Source organism: Tiliqua scincoides, chromosome 5, assembly GCF_035046505.1.
Source record: "Tiliqua scincoides isolate rTilSci1 chromosome 5, rTilSci1.hap2, whole genome shotgun sequence".
Taxonomy (NCBI): Eukaryota; Metazoa; Chordata; class Lepidosauria; order Squamata; family Scincidae; genus Tiliqua; species Tiliqua scincoides.
The window spans coordinates 56,827,029-56,848,800 of NC_089825.1; the positions used below are offsets into that span (position 1 = coordinate 56,827,029).

Consider the following 21,772-nt stretch of genomic DNA (forward strand, 5'->3'; position numbering starts at 1 on the left):
CTAGAACAACAGAACTCGTTACTACTAAATCTTGTTTTTCAGAATTAAGATAGGCCCAATCCTATCCAATTTTCCAGCGCCAGTGCAGCTGTGCCAATGGGGCGTGTGCTGCATCCTGTGGTGAGGAGGCAGCCACAGAGGCCTCCTCAAGGTATGAGAATATTTGTTCCCTTACCTTGGGGTCGCATTGCGGCTGCACTGGTGCTGGAAAGCTGGATAGGATTGGGCCCTTAAAGAGTTATGAAACCATACCGCCCAATCCTATTGTAGCAGAGTGCCAATGCAGCCACTGTTCTGTTAGTGCAAACTTGATGCAAAGCATGTTTGCAGCAAAGGGCAGTGGGGATGGCGGAGAAGACCTCTGCTGTTTCTTAAACCCCTTCCCGGGTCCAAAAGCCCTACACAGGGCTGCTCAAACTTGCGCCAGAGGTTTTGCTGGCACAGATCAGAGCAGCTCCACTGGGCTGGCCGGGGCTCAACATGATGTATGGGAACCCTTACCTGAGGAGATCTCCAGCCTGCTTAATTTCAGCTCTGGATACAGCGTCGGCTGTGCAGCCCTGCTGTACCAGCGCTGAATAGAATTGGGTTATTAAAGGCTAAGAAGAAAGCCTGTGCGAATGGATTACTAAATATGAATTTTCATTTTTACTACATTTGTACCCTACTGTTTGGGCTACAAGAGGCTGTGAAGATAGTTCAAATTAAAATAACCAAATAACACTACATTAAAACAATCTTAAAAAAACGGAATTCCTTACCTGAGAATATCCTGTTCTTGGAAGGGGAAGGGGGGCATTCTTCACTGTGTGGGTATGCCCCTCCCACCACATGAGACAGGGCCAGCTTTGATTGGTGCTTCCTCCTCTGGTGGGAGGGCATCCCAACGCAGTCCGGGACTGCAGAGCAAAGGTTGAGATCCTCCCATATCGTCCTGCCGACACCATCTCGCGGCCTGCAGCACGCTGCTTCTTTAACTAGAAAAAACCACTGGGTGAAAACGCCCTGGCAGTAGATAAAGGAAAAAAGGCAGAAAAACAACAGGGGCTCTGCGTGTATAACAGAAGAGAGCCCATAACAGTTGAGAACAGGATCCTGCCCTCAGGAAACCCTAACTGACTAGACCGTGATGCAGGATCCAACAGTGAAAGGCCGCTGTGACCCCAAAGGGTGGGCAGAATGTCCCCCTTCCCCTTCCAAGAACAGGATATTCTCAGGTAAGGAAATCTGTTTTTCTCTGGAATGGGAAGGGGGGCATTCTTCATTGTGTGGGATATGCCAGAGCACCATATCAACCGTGGGGAGGTCACGGCGTCCCTCACTGCAGCACCTTCTCCCAAATGTGGCCTCAGCTGAGGCTGCCACATCTATTTTATCGTGCCTGGTGAAGGAGTTGGGAGAAGCCCAAGTAACTGCCCGGCAGATCTCTTCTAGGGCAGCTAGCCCTTGAAAGGCTGCCAAAGTTGCTGTCCCCCTCGTTGAATGGGCTGTGATCCCGAGGGGGCTCCCACTGGGAGGCCTTGTAAGCCTCCCAAATGGCCTTTCAAGGATCAAGAATGGTCTTTCAAGGATGTTTTGTCAAGAGGTTTAAAAGGGGAACCCATCATCACCCTGAGGACTACTCCAAGGTCCCAGGTGGAGAATCTACGAACCGCGGGAGGATTGTTCAGGGCCACTCCCCTGAGAAACTGCTTGACATGGGAATAGGTAGAAATGCGACCTCGCCCTTTGCTCCCAGGATGCTGTTAAGCGCGGCCACTTGGTATCTCAAGAGTGTCGGTGCAAAAGCCTTCTTCTAGCTCATCCTGGAGGAACACCAGGAATATGCTTGATCTTGAGTTTGGTAGATTCCACTCCCCAACCAGCACAGCAGTGGTAGAACTTCTTCCACATAAAACCACAGACCTTATTAGTGGAGACCTTCCTGTATGTTAACAGGGTGTTAAGGATGCCCTCAAGATAACCCTTCTTAACTAGCTCCTCCCACTCAAACGCCAAGCCATCAGGTGGAACATGTCTGGTCTTGGATTCAGCAGGGGATTCTGACTCAACAGGTCCGGCCTGAATGGCAAGGCCCAACCCAGATAGGTAGCTAGGGCCAGGATTCCCGGGAACTAAGGTCTGCACAGCCAGTGAGAAGTAACTGGTGTGACCGCAATCAGTGGAAGAGGGCATATAGTAGCCCGGTTGGTCACAAGCTCTGAAGAGCGCCCAAGCCCTCTGCCCCTGGGGACAGACCTTGGGAAGAACCTTGTGTTCTGGGAATTTTCCGATAGCAAAGAGGTCCAGAATCGGGGTGCCAAACCACCTAGCAATCACAGATAAGACCTTGGGATGAAGCTGCCACTCTGCCTCATTGAGTGTCTGATGACTGAGCCAGTCCACAGCCATATTGGAGGTTCCCGCTAGGTGCTCCGCCTTCAGAGAAGCCAGGTGCCCTTCCGCCTATTCAAACAGGAGAGCAGCCTCCTTCATCAGACTCCTTGACCATGTGCCCCCCTGGCAGTTGACATACGCCTTCACTGTTGTGTTGTCCATCCAAACCAGAACATTAGCTCCCTGTAGGATGGAATTGAACCTCATGAGGGCTAGACAGATGGCACAGACTTTGAGCCAATTGATGCTATGCTCATGTTCCTCTGGGGACACATCCCCTGAGCCAGGCTGTTCTGGACATCTGCTTCCCAACCGAGAAGGCTCACAGCAGTGGTAACTATCACTCTGCACAGAAGCTCCAGGCTGATTCCTCCGGATAGCCTGTCTGGTTTGAGCCACCAATCCAGGCAGGCACATAGATGATCAGTGACCTGAATGGGCACTGTGGTCCTGCGTTCTATGAGGTGTAAGAATGGTCTGAGCAGTACCTGCAAAGGGAGAAGGTGGAACCTGGACTAATCCACCATGTCCTGGCAAGACACCATTAGACCCAGAAGGGAGGCCAGCTCCAGGAGGAGCACACTTTGCTCTGACTTTGTGTGTTGGAGCAGTCACTAGAGAATGTTGGCGTTCCAAAGAGAGAAATGCGAAACTCCTTGGTGTCCACTAGAAGGCCCAGGTGTTCCAATTGTTGTCGCGGAGTCAGGTAGCTCTTCTTCTCATTGACAACAAATCCGTATCGACACAGTACCTGCAGAGTGGTCTGAAGATCCCTCTACTCATGGACAAAGGAGGGGAATTTGATTAGGATATCATCGAGATACGGGAAGAGAGCAATTCCATTGTCTCAGGGATGCCATCAGCGCCATGAGGATTTTCGTAGAGACACAGGGCACTGCCATGAGACCGAAGGGGACGGCTCTGTATTGAAAATGGCGCCTCCCGTAACAAAATCTGAGATACTGCAGATGAAGGGGAAGGACAGGAATCTTCCCCTATCTTTCCCTGTAGAATAGGCCTCAGATAGGGCTATGGAAGTAATGAAGTCCCTTTCCTCTAGAGCAGCCATGATTGACCTCCAGGTCTCCATCTTGAACCTCTTCTTGACTAAGAAGTGGTTCAGACACTTGAGGTCTAATATGATTCTCATGTTCCCGTTCTTCTTCGGGACCAGGAAGAACACAGAGTAGACTCCTTTGCCCCTTTGGTTCCGTGGAACCGGCTCTATCGCCCGGATATCCAGCAGGTGTTGGATAGCCTGTAGCTTCTGTTGGTGTTCGGAAGGGTCCCTGGAAATTGGGAGTTGCCAAAACCTGGTCCGTGGACAACTGGCAAACTCTAAGGAGTATCCTTGCGAGACAGTCTCGAAGGTGGCAGCCTGCCAGTGGTCTGCGAATCCAAGGAGGCACCCCCGATATGGCAGAGGAAGTCTCCTAGCCTGGCATCATGTTGTCCCCCCCGGGTCCTTGGAGGGCTTGGATATAGCCTGCCCTCTGCTGGAGGAGAGTCTGCCTCTAGGGAGAGTTGGGCATTTGTCCACCTGGCCCTGGATTTTTGATGGGGCTGGTCATGCCTGCGAGGACCGCTTCTGAAGAAACAAAGGGAACTATTCTTCTCCTTGGGGAGATCCTTTTTGACAGATGGAAGAACCTTTCATTTGTCCTTGTTCTCTACCAGCAGTGGATCCAAGGCCTGGCCAAACAATTTGGAGCCCTCAAGAAGAATGCCTACCAGCCTGGACAGAGAGCCAGCATCACCATCCCAGTGGCAGAGCCAGATGTTGCACCTGAAGACTACATTGGAGGCCATGGCTCTGGCATTAAGTTGCATTGCATCAAAAGAAGAGTCAGTGGTTAAGGCTGCTGCCAGGGAGATCTTCTTAAGGCAGCTCTTGGTCTTCTTGAATAGACCTCTCTCTGCTTCAGCTAGATCTTCCGCCCAAAGGTAGGCAGCCGGGACATGACTGAGGTGGAGGTTGCTGCTCTGAATGCAAAGGAGGAAGATTTGAAACTTTTCTTGAGGGAGAAATTCATTCTCTTATTGCAGTTATCCTTAGGACTACTCTCTCCCTCCGAAGGCAATACTGCAGAGGGCGTATCCACCAGGGAAACCTTGAGGGATTGCATCACCATGTCAGTTAGAAAGTAGTCCATCAATTAACCTGGAACTGTGCTTTAACTGCCCTGGTTTGCTCCATTCCCTATCATTGGAATGTGTCTGGAAAAGGGACTTCTGGCTTGCTTGGCCACTGGGGAAAAGGTTGCCTGGGCTCAGCAGAAGCTGGGTCCTTGTCGGGATCAGAGGAAGGGTAGAAAGATGGAGGGATTGAGATGCTTTCTCTATCATTCTGGAAAAATCAACAGGGAAAAGCCTGTCAAATTTGTGTCCCAAGTCTTCTGCTAAGTCCTCCCAAGACAGCTCCCCCTCCTCTTTGTCTGTGTCAGAAGAGGAGGCTGAGGAAGAGGATAAGTTAAGATCCTGGCAGGAATGGGCTCTGTGCTTGCCCTTTGCCTTGCCAGTTCAGGACCCTTTTTTCTTCTGCACATAGATTTCTTCATGCATTTGGAAGAGGGGGAATCACTGGTGGAGTCAGAAGAGGACCAAGAAGAAACGGAGGCATGGGACCTTTTACATGGTTTTGTTGCCTCCTTAGGGTCTTCTTAATAATGGAAGATATCCGAGTCCTCATAGCCCCGTCCACAACGCTGCAATAGACTGGGAGGGCTATGGAGCGCCCAAGGCTCCCTGCTGGGAGGGACGTGGTTGGGCCATTGTGCTGCAGGGAACCCCCCTTCTCTTGCCTCTGAGGGGTTCTCACTTCCCCCTGAGGGCTGGGACTGCTCCCCCTCCCGTTGCATAACAAGGCTCCCAGGGCCCCTGTACCTGTTGTCATGCTGGTCCTGAGGGCGCCTGGGATGCAGCTGCAGACTCCTGGGTTCCCTCTGCTACAGCGGGGAACTCTGGAGAAAGGGCGTGGGTGTGCTGGTTTCCCGTGTGCAGGCCGTTGTCACGCCAAACACTCCGGGGCTCAAGGTTGCTCCGGAGACCCCCTGAGGCGTCAGGTATGAATGGGAAGCACTGCGGGAGCTCAGACTGCGGGGCTTGCGATGGCTGCAGGCAAGAGGGGGAGCGCAGCGGGGGCGTTCCTGGGCAGGGAGGCGCTCACCCAGGCACTGCAGCCTCCTCTCTGCTCCAAGGCCTCCTGCACTGATGGAGCTGCAGATGGGCAGCTTGTGTGCCAGAGAAGGGTGGCTGCTGCGCAACTGAGGCCTACTTATTCTGCCATGTGGAACCAGAGAGGCCTACAGGCCTAAAGAAGAGTAGGAGAAGCAAACTAACAGAGCTCTCTGGAGCTCTGCGAAAACCCGACCTGTCCCTATGGGAGCCAGGACCAGACTGGGTTGGGATGCCCTCCCAACCAGAGGAGGAAGCACCAATCAAATTCAGCCTGTCTCATGTGGTGGGAGGAGCATACCCACACAGTGAAGAATGCCCCCCTTCCCATTCCAAAGAACATTATGTTTTAAGATAATTTAATTGCAATTAAATTCAAACATCAATTAAAACAAAATCAGCAGCTGACAAATACTTTTTTATCTCTGTTTCAGAGATCTAAAAGCCTACAGAACAGAAATATTTTTCTCTTATTAAAATAGGCTGAAGAATTGGAATGGTTAAATTTGATCACAATTTTTTCTTCAAAATGATTCATTTTTAAAAAATTCATTTACAGATTATCCTGCTGATAAATATATCTTCTAAAATTAATAACATGAATTGTCAGTCCTTACCCATAGAGAAATATAGTTTCTACACATTCTCAGGTATTTAGGACAGACTTCAAGGATACCCTAAAATAACAAAAGTTTTCTATTAACAGTATTACTTCCACATTTATACATTTCTCTGAATTTTAGCTCACAATGTTGAAGTAATTAGTGAAAATGATGTATCACAGATTAACTTGAAACAGTAGTGTAAAAAAAATAAATATACATGTACACAGTAAGCTAATTGATAGATTTATTGTATGACATATAAAATGCAGCAACTATTACCCTGCACATGCCCGATCTCAGTAAGCTAATTGATAGATTTATTGTATGACATAAAATGCAGCAACTGTTACCCTGCACATGCCCAATCTCATCTGATCTTGGAAGTTAAGCAGGGTCAGGCCTGGTTAGTACTTGGATGGGAGACCTCCTGGGAATAACGGGTGCTGTAGGCTTATACCAGTCTTTCGAGACTGAAGGTTGCCAACCATACATAGATACCAAAACCCATCATTGCTGTTTCAACATGCAGAAATTGAGCAATCCTGGTATATTTTCTGGTATGTATCCTGGAGCAATTTTCAGGTATATTTTCTGGTATATATCCTGGAGCAATTTTCAAGATGTGTAAAAGATGTTTCAAGAGGAAAACAAATGTTGGACTTATTCTTACATACACTATATTACCACCTCCCGCAAGAAAAAAATTGAGAATTTCAAATTACTAGTGTCATTCTGCCACTTGCTTTATTTATCTTCTTGATCTTATAGTTCAGTTCACCATACTTGCCTTTCATATAAAAAAGCACAATACAGTGCTATTTATTTTATTACTAAATTTTTAAAAATTATCATTTTTCACAAACACATAACTCTTCAAGACTAAACCTGACTACCACTACTTACCAAAGTGATCAAGAATAAGGAATTTTAACACAAATTCTAATGCAAAATTCCCCTGACAGCACAGGTTTTTCCTCACGTTACAATACTAGGGACAGTCTAAAATGGTAAAAATAAAATAATGCAAAATAACACAAAATTGGGCTTATAAAATGCAATATCCTGCTCAATCAACAAAATAATACCAAAACCTACCTATTAAAGGTGCTAGGAAGTGTCTGTGAACTGTTCTGAGTACTTCTGACCACATTTCTAAGCCCCTAACTCCACATGCAGCTCTGCCTTCTGAGCATACTCAGTATGCTTCTGAGCATACTCAGAGCATACTAAGAAGGAAAGCACATGAAACCTTATGGAAAGTGAAATTGAGCTGCACTGTGCATTTACTTGCTAGTAGGTGAACGTGCCTTGGTTCACTGCAAAAGGCAGGCCGAGAGAAATGCAATGCCACCAGAATGGTCCCAATCTTAAAAAACGCAGGCTCCAAAAAACACCCAAGAAGGAAGCCCCTTTCCAAGCTGACAAATGTACTGAGCCCTATGGAAAGTGAAAATGAGCTATATATTCACGTTTACATGCGAGTAAGCAAATGTGACTTGGCTCCAATTGAAGGCCAGGATAATAGAAGGCCACCAGAATGGTTCCCATCCAATCAGTATGAAGCACAACCAATGTCCCACAAGGCACCCACAACACCATGGCAGGTTCTTGATGGTTTTTATTTTCCCCTGCAGTGTAAGACCAGGTTTTATTCCCATAGCAATTCAATGCTATGTTCAATTCTGCTGGTTTAAGGTGTGATATTCTCAAAGTTTTCATGTATCTTCTTTATGTTTGGCACTATTTAGGTTCATTGTAGTTGTGCATTCAAGTAGCACGCAAGTCTTAAAACTGCTCCTGTAAGTTTAGTTCAAGTAGTTTACTATGTAGTTATGCTCTTAGGGGGGTATGCCTGTTCGATGCTTGTGGCTACTGCTGCTGACAACCATGGGCATAAGACACAAATAAACTACCTAAACAGTGGCAGCAAGGGGGCAACCACGCCCCAGAGTGACATGCCTCCGGGGCAGCGGCACCTTCCTTGAGTGACCCCCGGGGCCTTCAGAGAGCCAAGGAGACAGGCTTGTAATACATTATTAAAACGCAAGGTACAAAGACCCATTGCATGCCTGTCATTTCTTCTAGGACTGAAGGAACTGCAGTAAACAAGATGCTCATAAAGGAGATACAGGTTTTGACAACATTAAATTTTTATTTCTCAAGTTGAAAAGCCTTGCCATTCCTATATAAAGAACCAATATTTTTTTAAACCATATATAATGTACTTTTTTTGTCCAGATATCACGTGACTCATCATGGCAATCAGTACAGCGAGCGGAACGTTCTGGAGTAGCCCTTAACTTACCCAACAAACTACCAAAGAGGCAGCATAGTAGGATGTCAGCAACATACAGTTTCCAAACATCAGGACAAAACATACTGCAAGGGATGCCTAAAAAAAAAGATTAAAAGTTTATCTAATGCAATGATCGAGCTAATGAGAGCACTGACAGTTGTAGCATCTCTCTGAAGCCAATGAATTTTATTAAAGTAAGTTACAACATAATGGTGACAGTCTAAAACATATTTTATTGAATGTATAAATATTGCACCAATGTTCCAGGTTCTTACAGGATTCTTCCAACAAAAAGTACTCAGAACATGTAAAATGTACTTCTACAGTACATGCGTACCCCAATATCCACTGTTTTGCAGATACCGGGGACGCCACCTTAAAAGATAGGGAAAGTGAAGGTAAGACTGAAGGTAAATGTTAAAAATAGTTTTGTTTACTTCAGCACAGCAAAACTGTTGTGTTTTCAGGGCTGCAGGCAGCCTTCTGAGCTGCCTGCAACCTCTTCCTGGTCACTCAGAGGTTCCTCCTTTTCCCCAATGTCATCCCAGAATGCATCACAACTAGGAAGAGAATTCATTGTGATTGATAGTACACAAAATTACAAATATTGGTTCTACTACCTCCAAATTTATTAAGATTTAAGGAAAAGTCTTACCATATGAGCATAAAGTATCGTCTGTAGCTTGTATGAATCAATGAAGCCTAAAACATATAGTCCAAAAACTGACACCACCTGCAAATGAAAATAACAAAGAAAATGAAAGTATGTTTGGCCTAGAAATAATTAAGACAATCAGGGCCAAATCCTAAGCTGCCTCAGTGCTGCATGGAGGGCCAGCTGGTGTTTCTGTAGCGCCAGCCGGCGGTATGTTAGGAGCCGGGAGGAAGCGGGAAGTGGTTGGAATGGGAAGGGGAGGGAACCAGGGCAGGAGGGAGTGGGATCAGCGGAACCATACTCCACCGAATCCTATCCTCCATGTTGGGCTGAAAAGCCCAACAAGGAAGTCCTCCATCCTGCTCTGGGAAAACAGCCAGCACAGACTGGAAAAGATCCATTGTGGCCCCTGTGCAATGGGGAGACCCACTGCAGCTCCTGCAACTCCAGCAGATTTGGCTGGGCTGCTGGATACAGCAGTCGCCATTTTGGAGCTGCTCCACCCGCAGACACTTCCACTGTTACTACTAAGCTGTCAATCAGCATCTACACCAGGGTTGCCCAAACCCCAGCACCTGGGCCATTTGTGGTCCGCAGAGGGCCCCAATCCCCAGGGAGCCCCCCATCTCCAATGGGCACTCGGCCCGCCGGAGACCTGCCAGAGCCCTCGCTGCCCCGACACAACTGCTCTTCCCTGACGCGACTGCTCTTTGCAGCGACAGTGAGGAAAAGGCTAAGCACTCAAAGAAGAGCAGGAGCCCCGCCCATCTGCAACCCTCCCATTAGGTTGAAAGTATGTTTGGCCTAGAATACATACAAAATTATACATGGGAAGGATAAAGTGGATAGAGAGATACTCTTTACACTCTCACATAACACCAGAACCAGGGGACATCCACTAAAATTGAGTGTTGGGCGTTAGGACAGACAAAAGAAAATATTTCTTTATTCAGCATGTGGTTGGTCTGTGGAACTCCTTGCCACAGGATGTGGTGATGGCATCTGGCCTGGATGCCTTTAAAAGGGGATTGGACAAGCTTCTGGAGGAAAAATCCATTACGGGTTACAAGCCATGATGTGTATGTGCAACGTCCTGATTTTAGAAATGGGCTATGACATATGCAAGAGAGGGCACCAGGATGCAGATCTCTTGCTATCAGGTGTGCTCCCTGGGGCATTTGGTGGGGCTGATGTGAGATACAGGAAGCTGGACTAGATGGGCCTATGGCCTAATCCAGTGGGGCTGTTCTTATGCTGGGGAGGCTGCAGCTGAGTGCAGGCTTCGGATGGGGGTGAGAAGTCCTGGGTCTGTTCGTGCTGCTTGAGCTTGGCTTGGGGGGGCAGGCACTGAGGAGGGAGGAGAAACTTTGAGTCTATTTGTGCTGCTTGCGTAGGCTGGGGGGCGGACGCTGCAAGGGAGAAATCACAGGATGTTTGAATGCCGCTGGAGAGCATGTCTACTCAGCAGTAAATCCCATCAGACTCAGTGGGGTTTACTCCCAGGAAAGTGTGGATCCGATTGGACTGAGTGTGCTTGGGGTGGGTTGGGGGGCTGGCACTGGAGGAGAGAAGTCACTGGGATGTTTGAATGCAGCTGGAGAGCATGTCTACTCGGCAGTAAGTCCCATAAAGTCAGTGGGGCTTACTCCCAGGAAAGTGTGGATCCGATTGGGCTGCAGGGAAGAACTCATGGGATGTATGAATGGGGAGGAAACCTACTGCTTTTGCTTCTTGGGGTTGCTGGCAGAGAGGGAAGAAGGTGGGGGTCCATTTGTGAATGGGGAAATACACACAGCTCTCTGCTTGCTTCCAAGTTTGTTTGGTGCTGGCTACAGGCTGGACGAGGGACTGCAAAGGGGAGACAGGCAGCTCCCTTCTCTGTGTGAATGAGGAGAAACAAACTTCTGTCCTGAGGGGGCAGATGCCCACCAGCTCCCTGATTGTGTTCCTTTGCTGCTGCTTGTTGCCAGGATTGGGGGGGGGGGAGTGAGAGTAAAAACGTGCTCCTGCATGAGAGGGAGAAGCCCACTGTGACTCCTCTTAAGTTTGTTCTGTACTTTTCCCAGGGAAGAGGTGTATTATATGTGTCAGGAATTATTTTAATAACCCCCTTTTTCTGGATCTCACGTGTATTACAAAAAAGTTCAGTAAAATTCATTCATTCATATAAGTTCTGTCTCTAATATATTCATTTATGTAAATTTATTCAAATTTGAAATGTAACTCCCCCCCAGCCCCTGACACAGTGTCAGAGAGATGATGTGGCCCTCCTGCCAAAAAGTTTGGACACCCCTGATCTACACTATTATGGAACGCATTTCATGACACTGTGGGGGCTCTAGATTTGTTAGTTGTAAACAGCAGTACCATATACAGCATGGTAACCTGATCTGAACCACTGAGGGCAGTTTCAGGCATAGCTTATTATACAGTGTAGAGGCTTACGTTCTTTTAATGCATCCCAATGGGCAATACAGATTAGAGTGCAAGTTCTTTTGTACATCCTCATAATGTAAAATGGTCATCCACCATCTTAGGCCTGAAAAAATAGTTAGTACCCTTACAATGGAACTAATGAAGAAATGTTTCAGCAGCAGCAGGCCTTTACCTGGACTGGCCCCTCCCAATTTTAGCTCAAAAAGGAATAAATTTTTATACTGACTTGGGAGCAGAAAGGTAAGGTGTAAAAATTTTAAACAAGCATGCTGAGAAAATCTTAAGAGATTCCTGAACAATTGACTCTCAGCAATTGCTTGTTCAGTGTTTGATATTTCAAGTATTGGTATTCAGATCTGATTTAAAACCATTGGGAACTATTATTTACAACAGCATGATATAAACAAATGGATAACTGTAGTCCAGTCAAATTCATCAAAATATTACCTGTGTTAGAAGAACAAACTGAGCAAACTGCCATGGAAGCATGAAAAAAACATTAGACACAGATAACGCTATCAGGTTTCTTCTATTAACATTCTGAGTCCTTGGGAGGGGAAAAAAATAAACACCAGTAAACTCAACAATATCTAGACTACCTGTGAATATAAAAAGCAGCAAGAATGAAACATTTCAGGGCAGGAGGTCTGGTCTGGAGGGTACAGCCTCCGTCTGCCTGAAGATAACATCCACAAGGTCGCCAGTTCATGTGGCACAAGGCACCGTGTGACCTTGAAGCAGCTGACAAGATGAAGCCGAGCTATTCCATCTGCTCTGAGCGTGGGAGGATGGAGGCCAGAATGTGAAGCCAGATCGGAATGAAACACCTGAATGTAGTGGTTCTTGAAAGAAAGAACCTTCTTTCAATTGTAAAAATCCCTATTTAATAAGGGATTTAAATAAAGCCTGCCTATGTAAACCGCCTTGAATAAAGACCAAGAAAGGCGGTATATAAATACCTGTTATTATTATTTATTATTATTATTTCAAACAGCCTTGAATTTTGACTGAGAAATGCCAAGAGCAATAGACTTTATTACAAAGACCAGTACAAAAATAACATCAGCACAGTGGTAACATAATGAATGTAGAAAAAGTGAGGGGAAAAATTAAGCAACTGAATTTAAAATCCAAATTATGATAGCCTTTACCATCCATAAAACACTTCTGTATTGCCTCTGCTGTGCTGTATCTCCAACCGGACTAATAGGTTCTCTATTTACAATGATCTGCTTGATTGGTAATACTAATGTCTATTAACAAGCCACATTTAAGGTCAACACTGCTTTCCAAATGTTAACTTTAATCCAGATGAATGAATCCACTTTCTTTCAGCATCATTTTTCGGATACATATCACAGCAGCAAAGAATTTTCAACATTATATGTAAATACCAGATTAGAATCAGACAATAGCAAGTAAGTATATTGTTGACATGTAAAAACCAGATATTGGCAATGGGAAGATGACAGCAGAGGGAATATCTTTATATAATGTGCACCACAGCAACACATATTCCATGGTTTCAATTTATTTCAGACTGTAGAGCAAAGGTGCTCCAAAAAGGGAATCTTTTTATAACGTCCCTCAGACACTGCCAAGGGGTGTCCACTAAGGTGAGAAAGAGTAAATGCTGCCTGAATGGCCCCTCCTGACCAAGGAATTAAGTCGGATAGAGGTGAAAAAAGAAGATGTTTCAGACCTAAATGACAAATTATTTATTTATATTTATACAAGTATTTATATACCGCCTTTCTTTGGTTGTCAGATTTCTCCTCAGACTTTAATCCAAGGCGGTTTACATAGGCAGGCTGTTCTAAACCCCCGCAGGGATTTTTACAATTGAATAGTTCTAGTTTTTCATAGAACTCCTCGTTCCAGCTGGATTCCTTCCTGGTCTGGCCTCTCTCTGGCCCTTCGCCTCCCACGCTCCACTTGACAGCAACTCCTCTCTGCCACCAAGGGTCAGCTCATCAGTATATCAGCGTGGCGTCGGTTCTCGGGTACTTCCAGTTGTTTCGAACTGGCAGCCTCAGATCTTCAGGCATACAAGGCAGCAGCTCTACCAACTGAGCCAGACCTCCCAAATTAAAGATCAATAAGTTACCAGGCTCCGATGGCATCCACCCAAGAGTTATTAAGGAACTGAAGAATGAAGTTGCTGTTCTCTTGATCAAATATGCAACTTGTCCCGCAATACGGCCACGGTGCCAGAGGATTGGAGGATAGAAATGTCACACCAATTTTTAAAAAGGGAAGGAGAGGGAACCCGGGAAACTATAGACCAGTCAGCCCAACGACTATTCCAGGAAAGATGGTGGAATGCCTCATCAAAGATAGACTCCCAAAACTCATAGACGAACAAGCCTTGCTGAGGGAGGATCAGCATGGCTTCTGTAAGGGTAAGTCTTGCCTCACGGACCTTTTAGAATTCTTTGAAAAGGTCAACAGGCATGAGGATGCAGGAGAACCTGTGGATATTATATATCTGGACTTTCAGAAGGCGTTTGACACGCTCCCTCACCAAAGCCTGCTAAGAAAACTCCACAGTCAGGGAATTAGAGGGCAGGTCCTCTCCTGAATTAGGATCTGGTTGAGGTCCAGAAAGCAGAGACCGGTGGTCAATGGGCAATTTTCACAATGGAGAGAGGTGAAAAATGGAGTGACCCAAGGATCTGTCCTGGGACTGTACTTTTCAACCTGTTCATAAATTACCTGGAGGCACAGTTAAGCAGTGAGGAGGCCAAGTTTGCAGATGACACCAAACTTTTTGGAGTGGTGAAGATCAGAAGAGATTGTGAAGAGCTCCAGAAGGATCTCTCCAAAATGGGAGACTGAGTAGCAAAATGGCAGATGTGTTTCAATGTAAGTAAGTGTACCGTCATGCAGATTGGGGCAAAGAATCAAAACTTTACATATAGGCTAATGGGTTCTGAGCTATCCGAGACAGATCAGGAGAGAGATCTTGGGGTTCTTGTGGACAACTCGATGAACGTGTCGACCCAATGTGTGGCGGCAGTGAAGAGGGCTAATTCCATGCTTGAGATCATTAGGAAAGGCAGTGAGAATAAGACAGCTAATATTGTAATGCCGTTGCACAGATCGATGCTAAGGTCACACCTGGAGTATTGCATTCAGTTCTGGTTGCCACATCTCAAAAAGAATATAGTGGAGATGAAAAAGGTGCAAAAGATAGCAACCAAAATGATTACTGGGCTGGGGCACCTTCCCTATGAAGAAAGGCTACAGCGTTTGGGCCTCTTCAGTTTAGAAGAGGCGCCTGAGCGGGGACATGATTGAGACATACAAAATCATGCAGGGGATGGACAGAGTGGATAGAGTGGATAGATGCCTTGCATCTGGCATTCTGACATAGCCCATTTCTAAAATCAGGAGGTTGTACATACGCATCATGGCTTGTAACCCGTAATGGATTTTTCCTCCAGAAACTTGTCCAATCCTCTTTTAAAGGCGTCCAGGCCAGATGCCATCACCACATCCTGTGGCAAGGAGTTCCACAGACCAACCATATGCTGAGTAAAAAATATTTTCTTTTGTCTGTTCTAACTCTCCCAACACTCAATTTTAGTGGATGTCTCCTGGTTCTGGTGTTATGTGAGAGTGTAAAGAGCATCTCCCTATCCACTCTGTCCATCCCCTGCATAATTTTGTATGTCTCAATCATGTCCCCCCTCAGGCGCCTCTTTTCTAGGCTGAAGAGGCCCAAATGCTGTAGCCTCTCTTCATAGGGAAGGTGCCTACAACAATCAGGATTATCTTTCTTTCACATGTTCAGGTGGAAGGGAGGAGGTCGATTAGACAGAGAATGATTGATAGATTGTCAGCTGGCTGCCTTCTCTCTAACTATTGTAAAGGACTGTTTTCCTTTAATTTAAAGGGAACTTCTCATGTTGAGATAAAAATCTCTACAAAAGTAAGAAAAGCATTTTAGAGGGGTGCATTTTTCCCCTTCTCCAGGGATCAGCACATTCCTCCTCAGTTGCAGTGGCCATTCGTGTTGAGTCAAATCTGTGTACAGCATAACAAGATTGGACCTGTAGTAAGTCTTCTATTGCCATGTATGAAGAAATTAGAAGAAAACATAGATTTTTCACCTACCTAAGTTCTAAGAATGACAGAACCCTGAGAGGCAAATGTGGCCCCCTACTTATGTATTTCCTTGATTGCAAACCCTTCTCCTTTTTCTGAGCCAATGGAACTATATCAAGTACACCGACTTTTATAGAGAAAGGGAAGAAACTGTTATCAAAAGAATCATTAATTAGTTCATGAATGAGTGCAAATTTGCAGTAACCACATATGCATGTGCACCCTCAAATGAAGGCACAGACAAAAAACAGTTTCAGCATGCATGGGGGTTTCCTCAAACTATTTTCGGCTTCCTGATTTGGAGCCAGTGTCACTCACTGGTCCAGTGTTTTAAAAAGGCAGAGATGCCAAAAATGCTCAGTATGCCTTACATAGAATACCACACTTTCCAGAAGATGGGATAAACAAGTGTGCCCCATTATCCATGGGGGTTCTGTTTTGGACCTCCCCTCCGCTGATACTTGAAACCACAGGCGCCTGTTCCCCCCCTCTCCGATTCCAACTTACTGGGGGAATTCTTGCGTTAAACTAGGTCACTATGAGCTTAGCAGCTCACTGCAGCCTGGTGTCTTCTCAATAACTCGCTGGAGGTTAACAGGAAGCAGACCTTAACTGCTCTGTCTTAATCTCAGCCTGGGTTTTATCCTTAAAGGGCCAGGCTGCTGGGAAGCAGCCTTCTTCAAGGAGGTTTTTGGCTGGGATAAATTCTTAAAGGACCTAATGGGCTTATGGGAGAAGAGCAAGGCTCCCTGCAAGCCCATTAGGTTGTTTAACCTCTTACCCAGCCAAAAAGGGTTTTAAAGCAAAAGATCGCTAGGATCTTCTGTTTCACAGGGAATTTAGAACACAGTCCTATACACGTCTACTTAAAAGTAAGTCCCATTATCTTCAATGGGGCTTAGGGAAGGATGCATAGAATTGCAGCCTAAGGCCAGTAAAAAGGTCCCTTTATTGCAGAAGATCATAGCAATTTTCTGCTTTAAATGAACCTTTTGGCTGGAAAAAGTTCTTAGAGAAGCTAAAGGAGAAGGGGGAGAGCTGGGGATTCACACACACCTCAGCCCATTAGCTTTCTAAGAACTTACCCCAGAAAGAAGGTCCTTTTAAAACCAAAGATCACTTCAATCTTCTGCTTTAGAGGGACCTGGAGTAAGTCAAGCTAATTCTTGTCTAAGAACGTACCCCATATCCATTTAAAGCAGATGACTGCTACAATCTTCTGCATTAAAGAGACCTATTTGCTGGGCTTAGGCTGCAATACTATGCACACTTCCCTGAGGGAAAGCCCCACTGAAGATAATAGGACTTACTTTTAAGTAGAGAAGCATAGGACGGTGCTCTAAGTTCCCTGTAAAGCAGAAGATCCTAGCAATCTGCTTTAAAAAAAACTTTTTGGCTGGATAAGACCTTAAACAGCCTAATGGGCTTGTGGTGGGGGGATGTGAAGCCCCCCCCCCCCACGAGCCCATTAGATTCTTTAAGAACTTATCCCAGCCAAAAACCACCTTGAAGGAGAAAGCTGCCTCCCAGCTGCCTGGCCCTATAAGGACAAAAAAAGAAGCTAGCCTGAAGTTAAGGTTCGCTTCCTATTAAACTTCTTCTAGTTACTGAGAAGAGACCAGGCTGCCATGAGGCAGCCTGAAGTTTGCTATAAGCTGCTAAGCTTCTAGAGACCTAGTTTAAAACAAGGACTTTGTCCCTTCCCTGGTAAATTTGAATTGTGTAGAGGGATGTCCCATGTGGGGGGCTGTACTGCATCCGCAGATAAGTTAAATTGCAAATACAGGATCTGCATTTACCGGGGCACAACTGTATACATTAACACATCGTCTGAGGCTATTAATTCTTTGTACTGAAGTAGCAATAAGAGTGGAAACTACCTGAGAATGTGGGTTAGTAATAACATCTGAACCACAAGGAATGGATATGAGAAACTTTCACGAAGTGGAGGCGTCCACATCACCCGAGTACTCTGGAAATGAGAACTAAGTTAATGTTCCGATATATTACAAAAAAACAAAAAACCAAACTCAAAACACTACATCTGAGATTGAAATATACAGATAATAATGCTGACACTGTCAGATTTCTAACAGCAGCTCACACATGAAGAAAAAAAGGGAGTTTCATCTCGTTACATACTGTAAGAACAGAAGAATATCTTGCTGCTGTTTTTACAGTGTGAACAGAAGTACATTTTGGAAAGCTGCTAGAAAACAGTTCTGATTTTGTTTTAATAAACTTATGGCACAATCCTGACTCAGCCTTGGGCTGGCGCAAGTCCCTTGTGCTGGCCTAGGAGGGTTGCACCTCCTTCAGAGTCGACTGGGCAGTGCACCTATGCGCACTAGCCTGTGGAGGCTGAATTCAGCCTTCGTGCCAATGGAGGGAGCGAGCCTTACGTTGGCCGAGGTCGGCCAATGCAAGTCTCTGTGGAGGGCGGGAAGGAGGCATTCCAGGGCAGGGGGAAGGTGGGAGGAGGACGGCTTTGTGGGAGGGCGGGTGGGGAGCGGGAGACAGGGCTGGCATCCAGCTGTTATGACGGATGCAAGCACCCATACCCGAGCAGCAAGGAGTGGCTTCAAGCCTCTCCACTCTCCTTGGACGTCTGGCACAAGTCTGAGGAGACCCATAGAAGCTGCAGTGACTTACCTGGGGGTAAGGGGAATAGTTTCCCCTTACTTTCGGCTGAGCCACTTTACAGCCCTCTCTTGCGCTGGATACAACGCAAACCTCCTAGCTTGCCTGTTCCATTGTAAGATAGGATTGTGCTGTTAGATTCTCTGGTTAAGTTGAAATCTAATCTAAAATTAGATATGAAGTCATCAAAGCAAAAACCTGTCATTGTCAGAGGATAGGAAAATGGAAAAGATTCCCTGCACTCCTATAACATTTTGAACTATTAGAGACATCCTTTCTTTCTGGTATTTTTAGTACTACATTTTCTCACCAATGCAAATAATCTCTTCAAGTCTGCACAGAGCACATTACTGACAAAGGACAACAAAACAGAGATTAACCTAGAGTAAATAACTGCTATGCCTTCCAAAGGCACAGATATATAAAAGTATCTCCAGTGATATTTCAATGCCTCAGGATGAAAAACCAAACTTCCAGATACAGTTCCATGTATAAATTAGCTAAAGTTTATCTTAGTGTTCTTCAGACTTGGGGTTGGGATCCCAATGTGGTTGTGAAGTCTCAGTTGTGGGGCAACTTCCCGGAACAAAATAGGTTGAGGACCTCTGGACTAGAGCACCACCATGTAAAGGGGGTAGGCATCTAGTGTACCCCTTCAGGTACCAGGAGACTGTGTCCCAGTCCTGCTCAGGCTGTTAGCAATTGTACTTAAATGGCTTTCACTGACATCAGGCTTTCTGCTCTCTCTAATAAGAATATTTGGTTACAGTGAACTGTGCTGGGAGGGCATAACAGGCGGAGAGTGGCTGGTGACAAAGGTAGGGAGTGGGTGGATAGTTTCCTGGGAGGGGGGAGGGATCAATCTATTTATTTGTTTTCTTTTTAGGGGTTGTACCACAAAAAATGTTGAAGACCACTGGTTTATCAGATCTCCAAATTTTTATACACTAGTAGGTGTTGGTTCTACAGATTAGTTGCTCTATATTAAAATTATTTCTGAATATATTCAAACTGGCCTCATTTATCAGTAGAAAGAAAACTGATATAAGACATAGCTATCAAACAGAGTATAATTTTTACGGAACAGTGTCAACTTTGCTAACACTCAGCTTGTTAGAAAACTAGCACATATGGTAATTTTAGCCTTTGGGGTTACCATTTTTACAACATAATTTTAGATCAGTCTTTTTTTTCTAATCAGCCTTCAATTCCATCTGAATTAAAAGCCAACTAGACTCTGAAGGACACCAATCTTCTCATGAGCTTTCATAAACAGGCTTTTGGGGGAGGCCTTGACTACTTAAGATTCATAAAACATAACAATTGCTGACAGTCCTTTTTTTTAAATTTCACACTAGAGCCCTCCTCCCCCATCCATTAACATTAAAAAACTTACCAGGGGTAAGTGCATCTTTTTTCTTTAAATGAGTCACTGTAAGCAGTTAAGCTTACAGTGTGATGTAATTGGGTCCCCTGCAGTTCAAATTTTTGATTTATCTAGCTCTGATACTGAACAGGAAAGGGCTTAACTGCCATTTCCTGTTTAGTATGAGAGCTAGTATAATCAAGTATTTGGCCTGATTAGATCAGACCAAATACTGCAGGGGGCCTGCAGGGAATATGATTACATTGGGTTGTAACTGCTTACAGCAAATTGTTTAAGGAAGAAACACACCCTTCCCCCAGTATGTTTTGTTTTTTTTTTAATGTGGGAGGTCTCCTGCATCCACAGATAAGTGATACTGGAGATACAATAGCCACAGATATGAGGGCTACCTCATAATTTACACATAGTTAAATATCAAAAAACAAGAAGTGAAGGGGGGAAGCAAGACTACAAAATCTAGAATGAAAACAGAAAAGACAATACAGGACCAGTAACAGAAAATATTTATTATTTTCCTATTAAGTTTTTAAAAAGCCTAGTGCATGTGTCCAGGATATAATACTGCTGGAAGAGATTTTCTTTCCTGGCAACAAAACTAGGCAGTATACAGAAAAATCCTAGTCCAGTATAAATGAAAATTTGAAGAAAAAACTCCTAACATCTGCAATAGTAAGCTGCTTTCAAAACAAAGTTTTATTTACTTTCTTAATATATTGTGAAAAACTTGGTTAGCACTTAGAAAGTATTCAATATTATATTCACAACTTTAATTTTTCATTCCAATTATGGAATATAGATATTGGATATGGAAGCTTCACAGAAGCCATTTTAGGAATAAAAATAATTCCAGTAGATACTGTATTCTCCTATAGATCTTACTTTTAAAATGTTCAGGGAAAGCACTGCTCAGGTGCTCCCTCCTTTATAAAATAAGTAGGTAGCTAGATGAAGTATGAAAGGCACAGTGGACTCTAAGCCAAATTACACAAAACACTAGAGTACATTTCAAGCAGCTGTTACCAAGTTTCTAATTGGTTTTCAAGGACAAGACTGGTAGCAGTGAGAGTTAAGGCCTTTACAGAGCAATCCTATGCATGTCTTCTTAGAAGTAAGCCCCACTGTGTACAATGGTGCTCACTTCCAAGTGTGTATAGAAGCAGTTCCCAAACTTAGCCTGATCATGGCATCCTTAGTGTTGGAGGAATTCTTTTGTGGCAGTGCTGTGCCATGGGAGGACTAGACGGCCGCCTACACTCCCCCAATATCACGCGCAATCTTGGCTCAGATGGTGCTGACCAGGAGAGCCAGTGCCCCTGTAAAATTACTGTGATGCAGTTTGGGAACCACTAGTGTACAGTATTGCAGCCTTGCATTATTTCCCTGTCTTTGGAGCTACTGCCTTAAGAAGCCGTCTGGTGCAAGTTTAAACAACTTTTACTTACCTCTCCCAGGCCATCTGGATGTTCCCCATCATAGCATGCAGTGCATGCTCCATCGGTGCCACTGCATTGTGCAGGCTGGTGGGTGTAACTGGGTGTAGGATTACAATCCAAGATGTTTCCCACCCTCAGTCTTTTCAAAACAGCATATCTTCAACTTAAATATTAACATTTCTCATAATGGGTTAGCAACATTATCAGGTCTAAAAGCAAATAGAGTTTTTTTTTTTACACAAAATATCTTGAGATTCTACTACACTTACCTCCCCATGATTGAAAAAATAGCATGCCACTGTAAGCAGTCCTCCAAGTCTGCTCCCACTGTAAAAAAAAAAAAAAAAAAAAAAGACCTAAGTCTTCAGAAATAGAAACATCTTTCACAAGCCAGAAGAGGAGGAACAACAAGGGGGGAATTGTTAACCCCTTCCCCTCTTCTGTCTGACAGATCTGCTAGCCACTGACAGGTTGCTAGCCACTACGCAGTGGTGACCCTGGCCCCTGTGCTAGGACCTTAAAATGCTGCTACTGTACCAGTTTTGTTCAGTGGACTTCTGAGGGACAGAGTAGTCACGTGCGTGCCCTCTCCAGCCTAAGGCATCTGAAAGGCCTTAAAACATCACTTCAGTTTCTTCAAGAAACCAGAAGGCCCTCTGG

General features: G+C 45.0%; 1 protein-coding gene and 1 pseudogene across 1 annotated transcript in view; one reads left to right on the forward strand and one right to left on the reverse strand.

Annotated features, from left to right (window-relative positions):
* LOC136652255 (protein C-mannosyl-transferase DPY19L1-like) overlaps positions 1-21,772 on the reverse strand; it is a 69,847-nt gene that overhangs the window by 24,134 nt on the left and 23,941 nt on the right. The window contains exons 8-13 of the mRNA XM_066629185.1: positions 21,382-21,439; positions 17,533-17,624; positions 11,990-12,089; positions 9,107-9,184; positions 8,461-8,547; positions 6,168-6,227 (exon numbers count right to left, since the gene is read on the reverse strand). Coding sequence (XP_066485282.1) covers positions 6,168-6,227; positions 8,461-8,547; positions 9,107-9,184; positions 11,990-12,089; positions 17,533-17,624; positions 21,382-21,439 — 475 coding nt within the window. The remainder of the gene's footprint in view (positions 1-6,167; positions 6,228-8,460; positions 8,548-9,106; positions 9,185-11,989; positions 12,090-17,532; positions 17,625-21,381; positions 21,440-21,772) is intronic.
* On the forward strand, positions 6,488-6,607 carry LOC136654726 (5S ribosomal RNA; annotated as a pseudogene).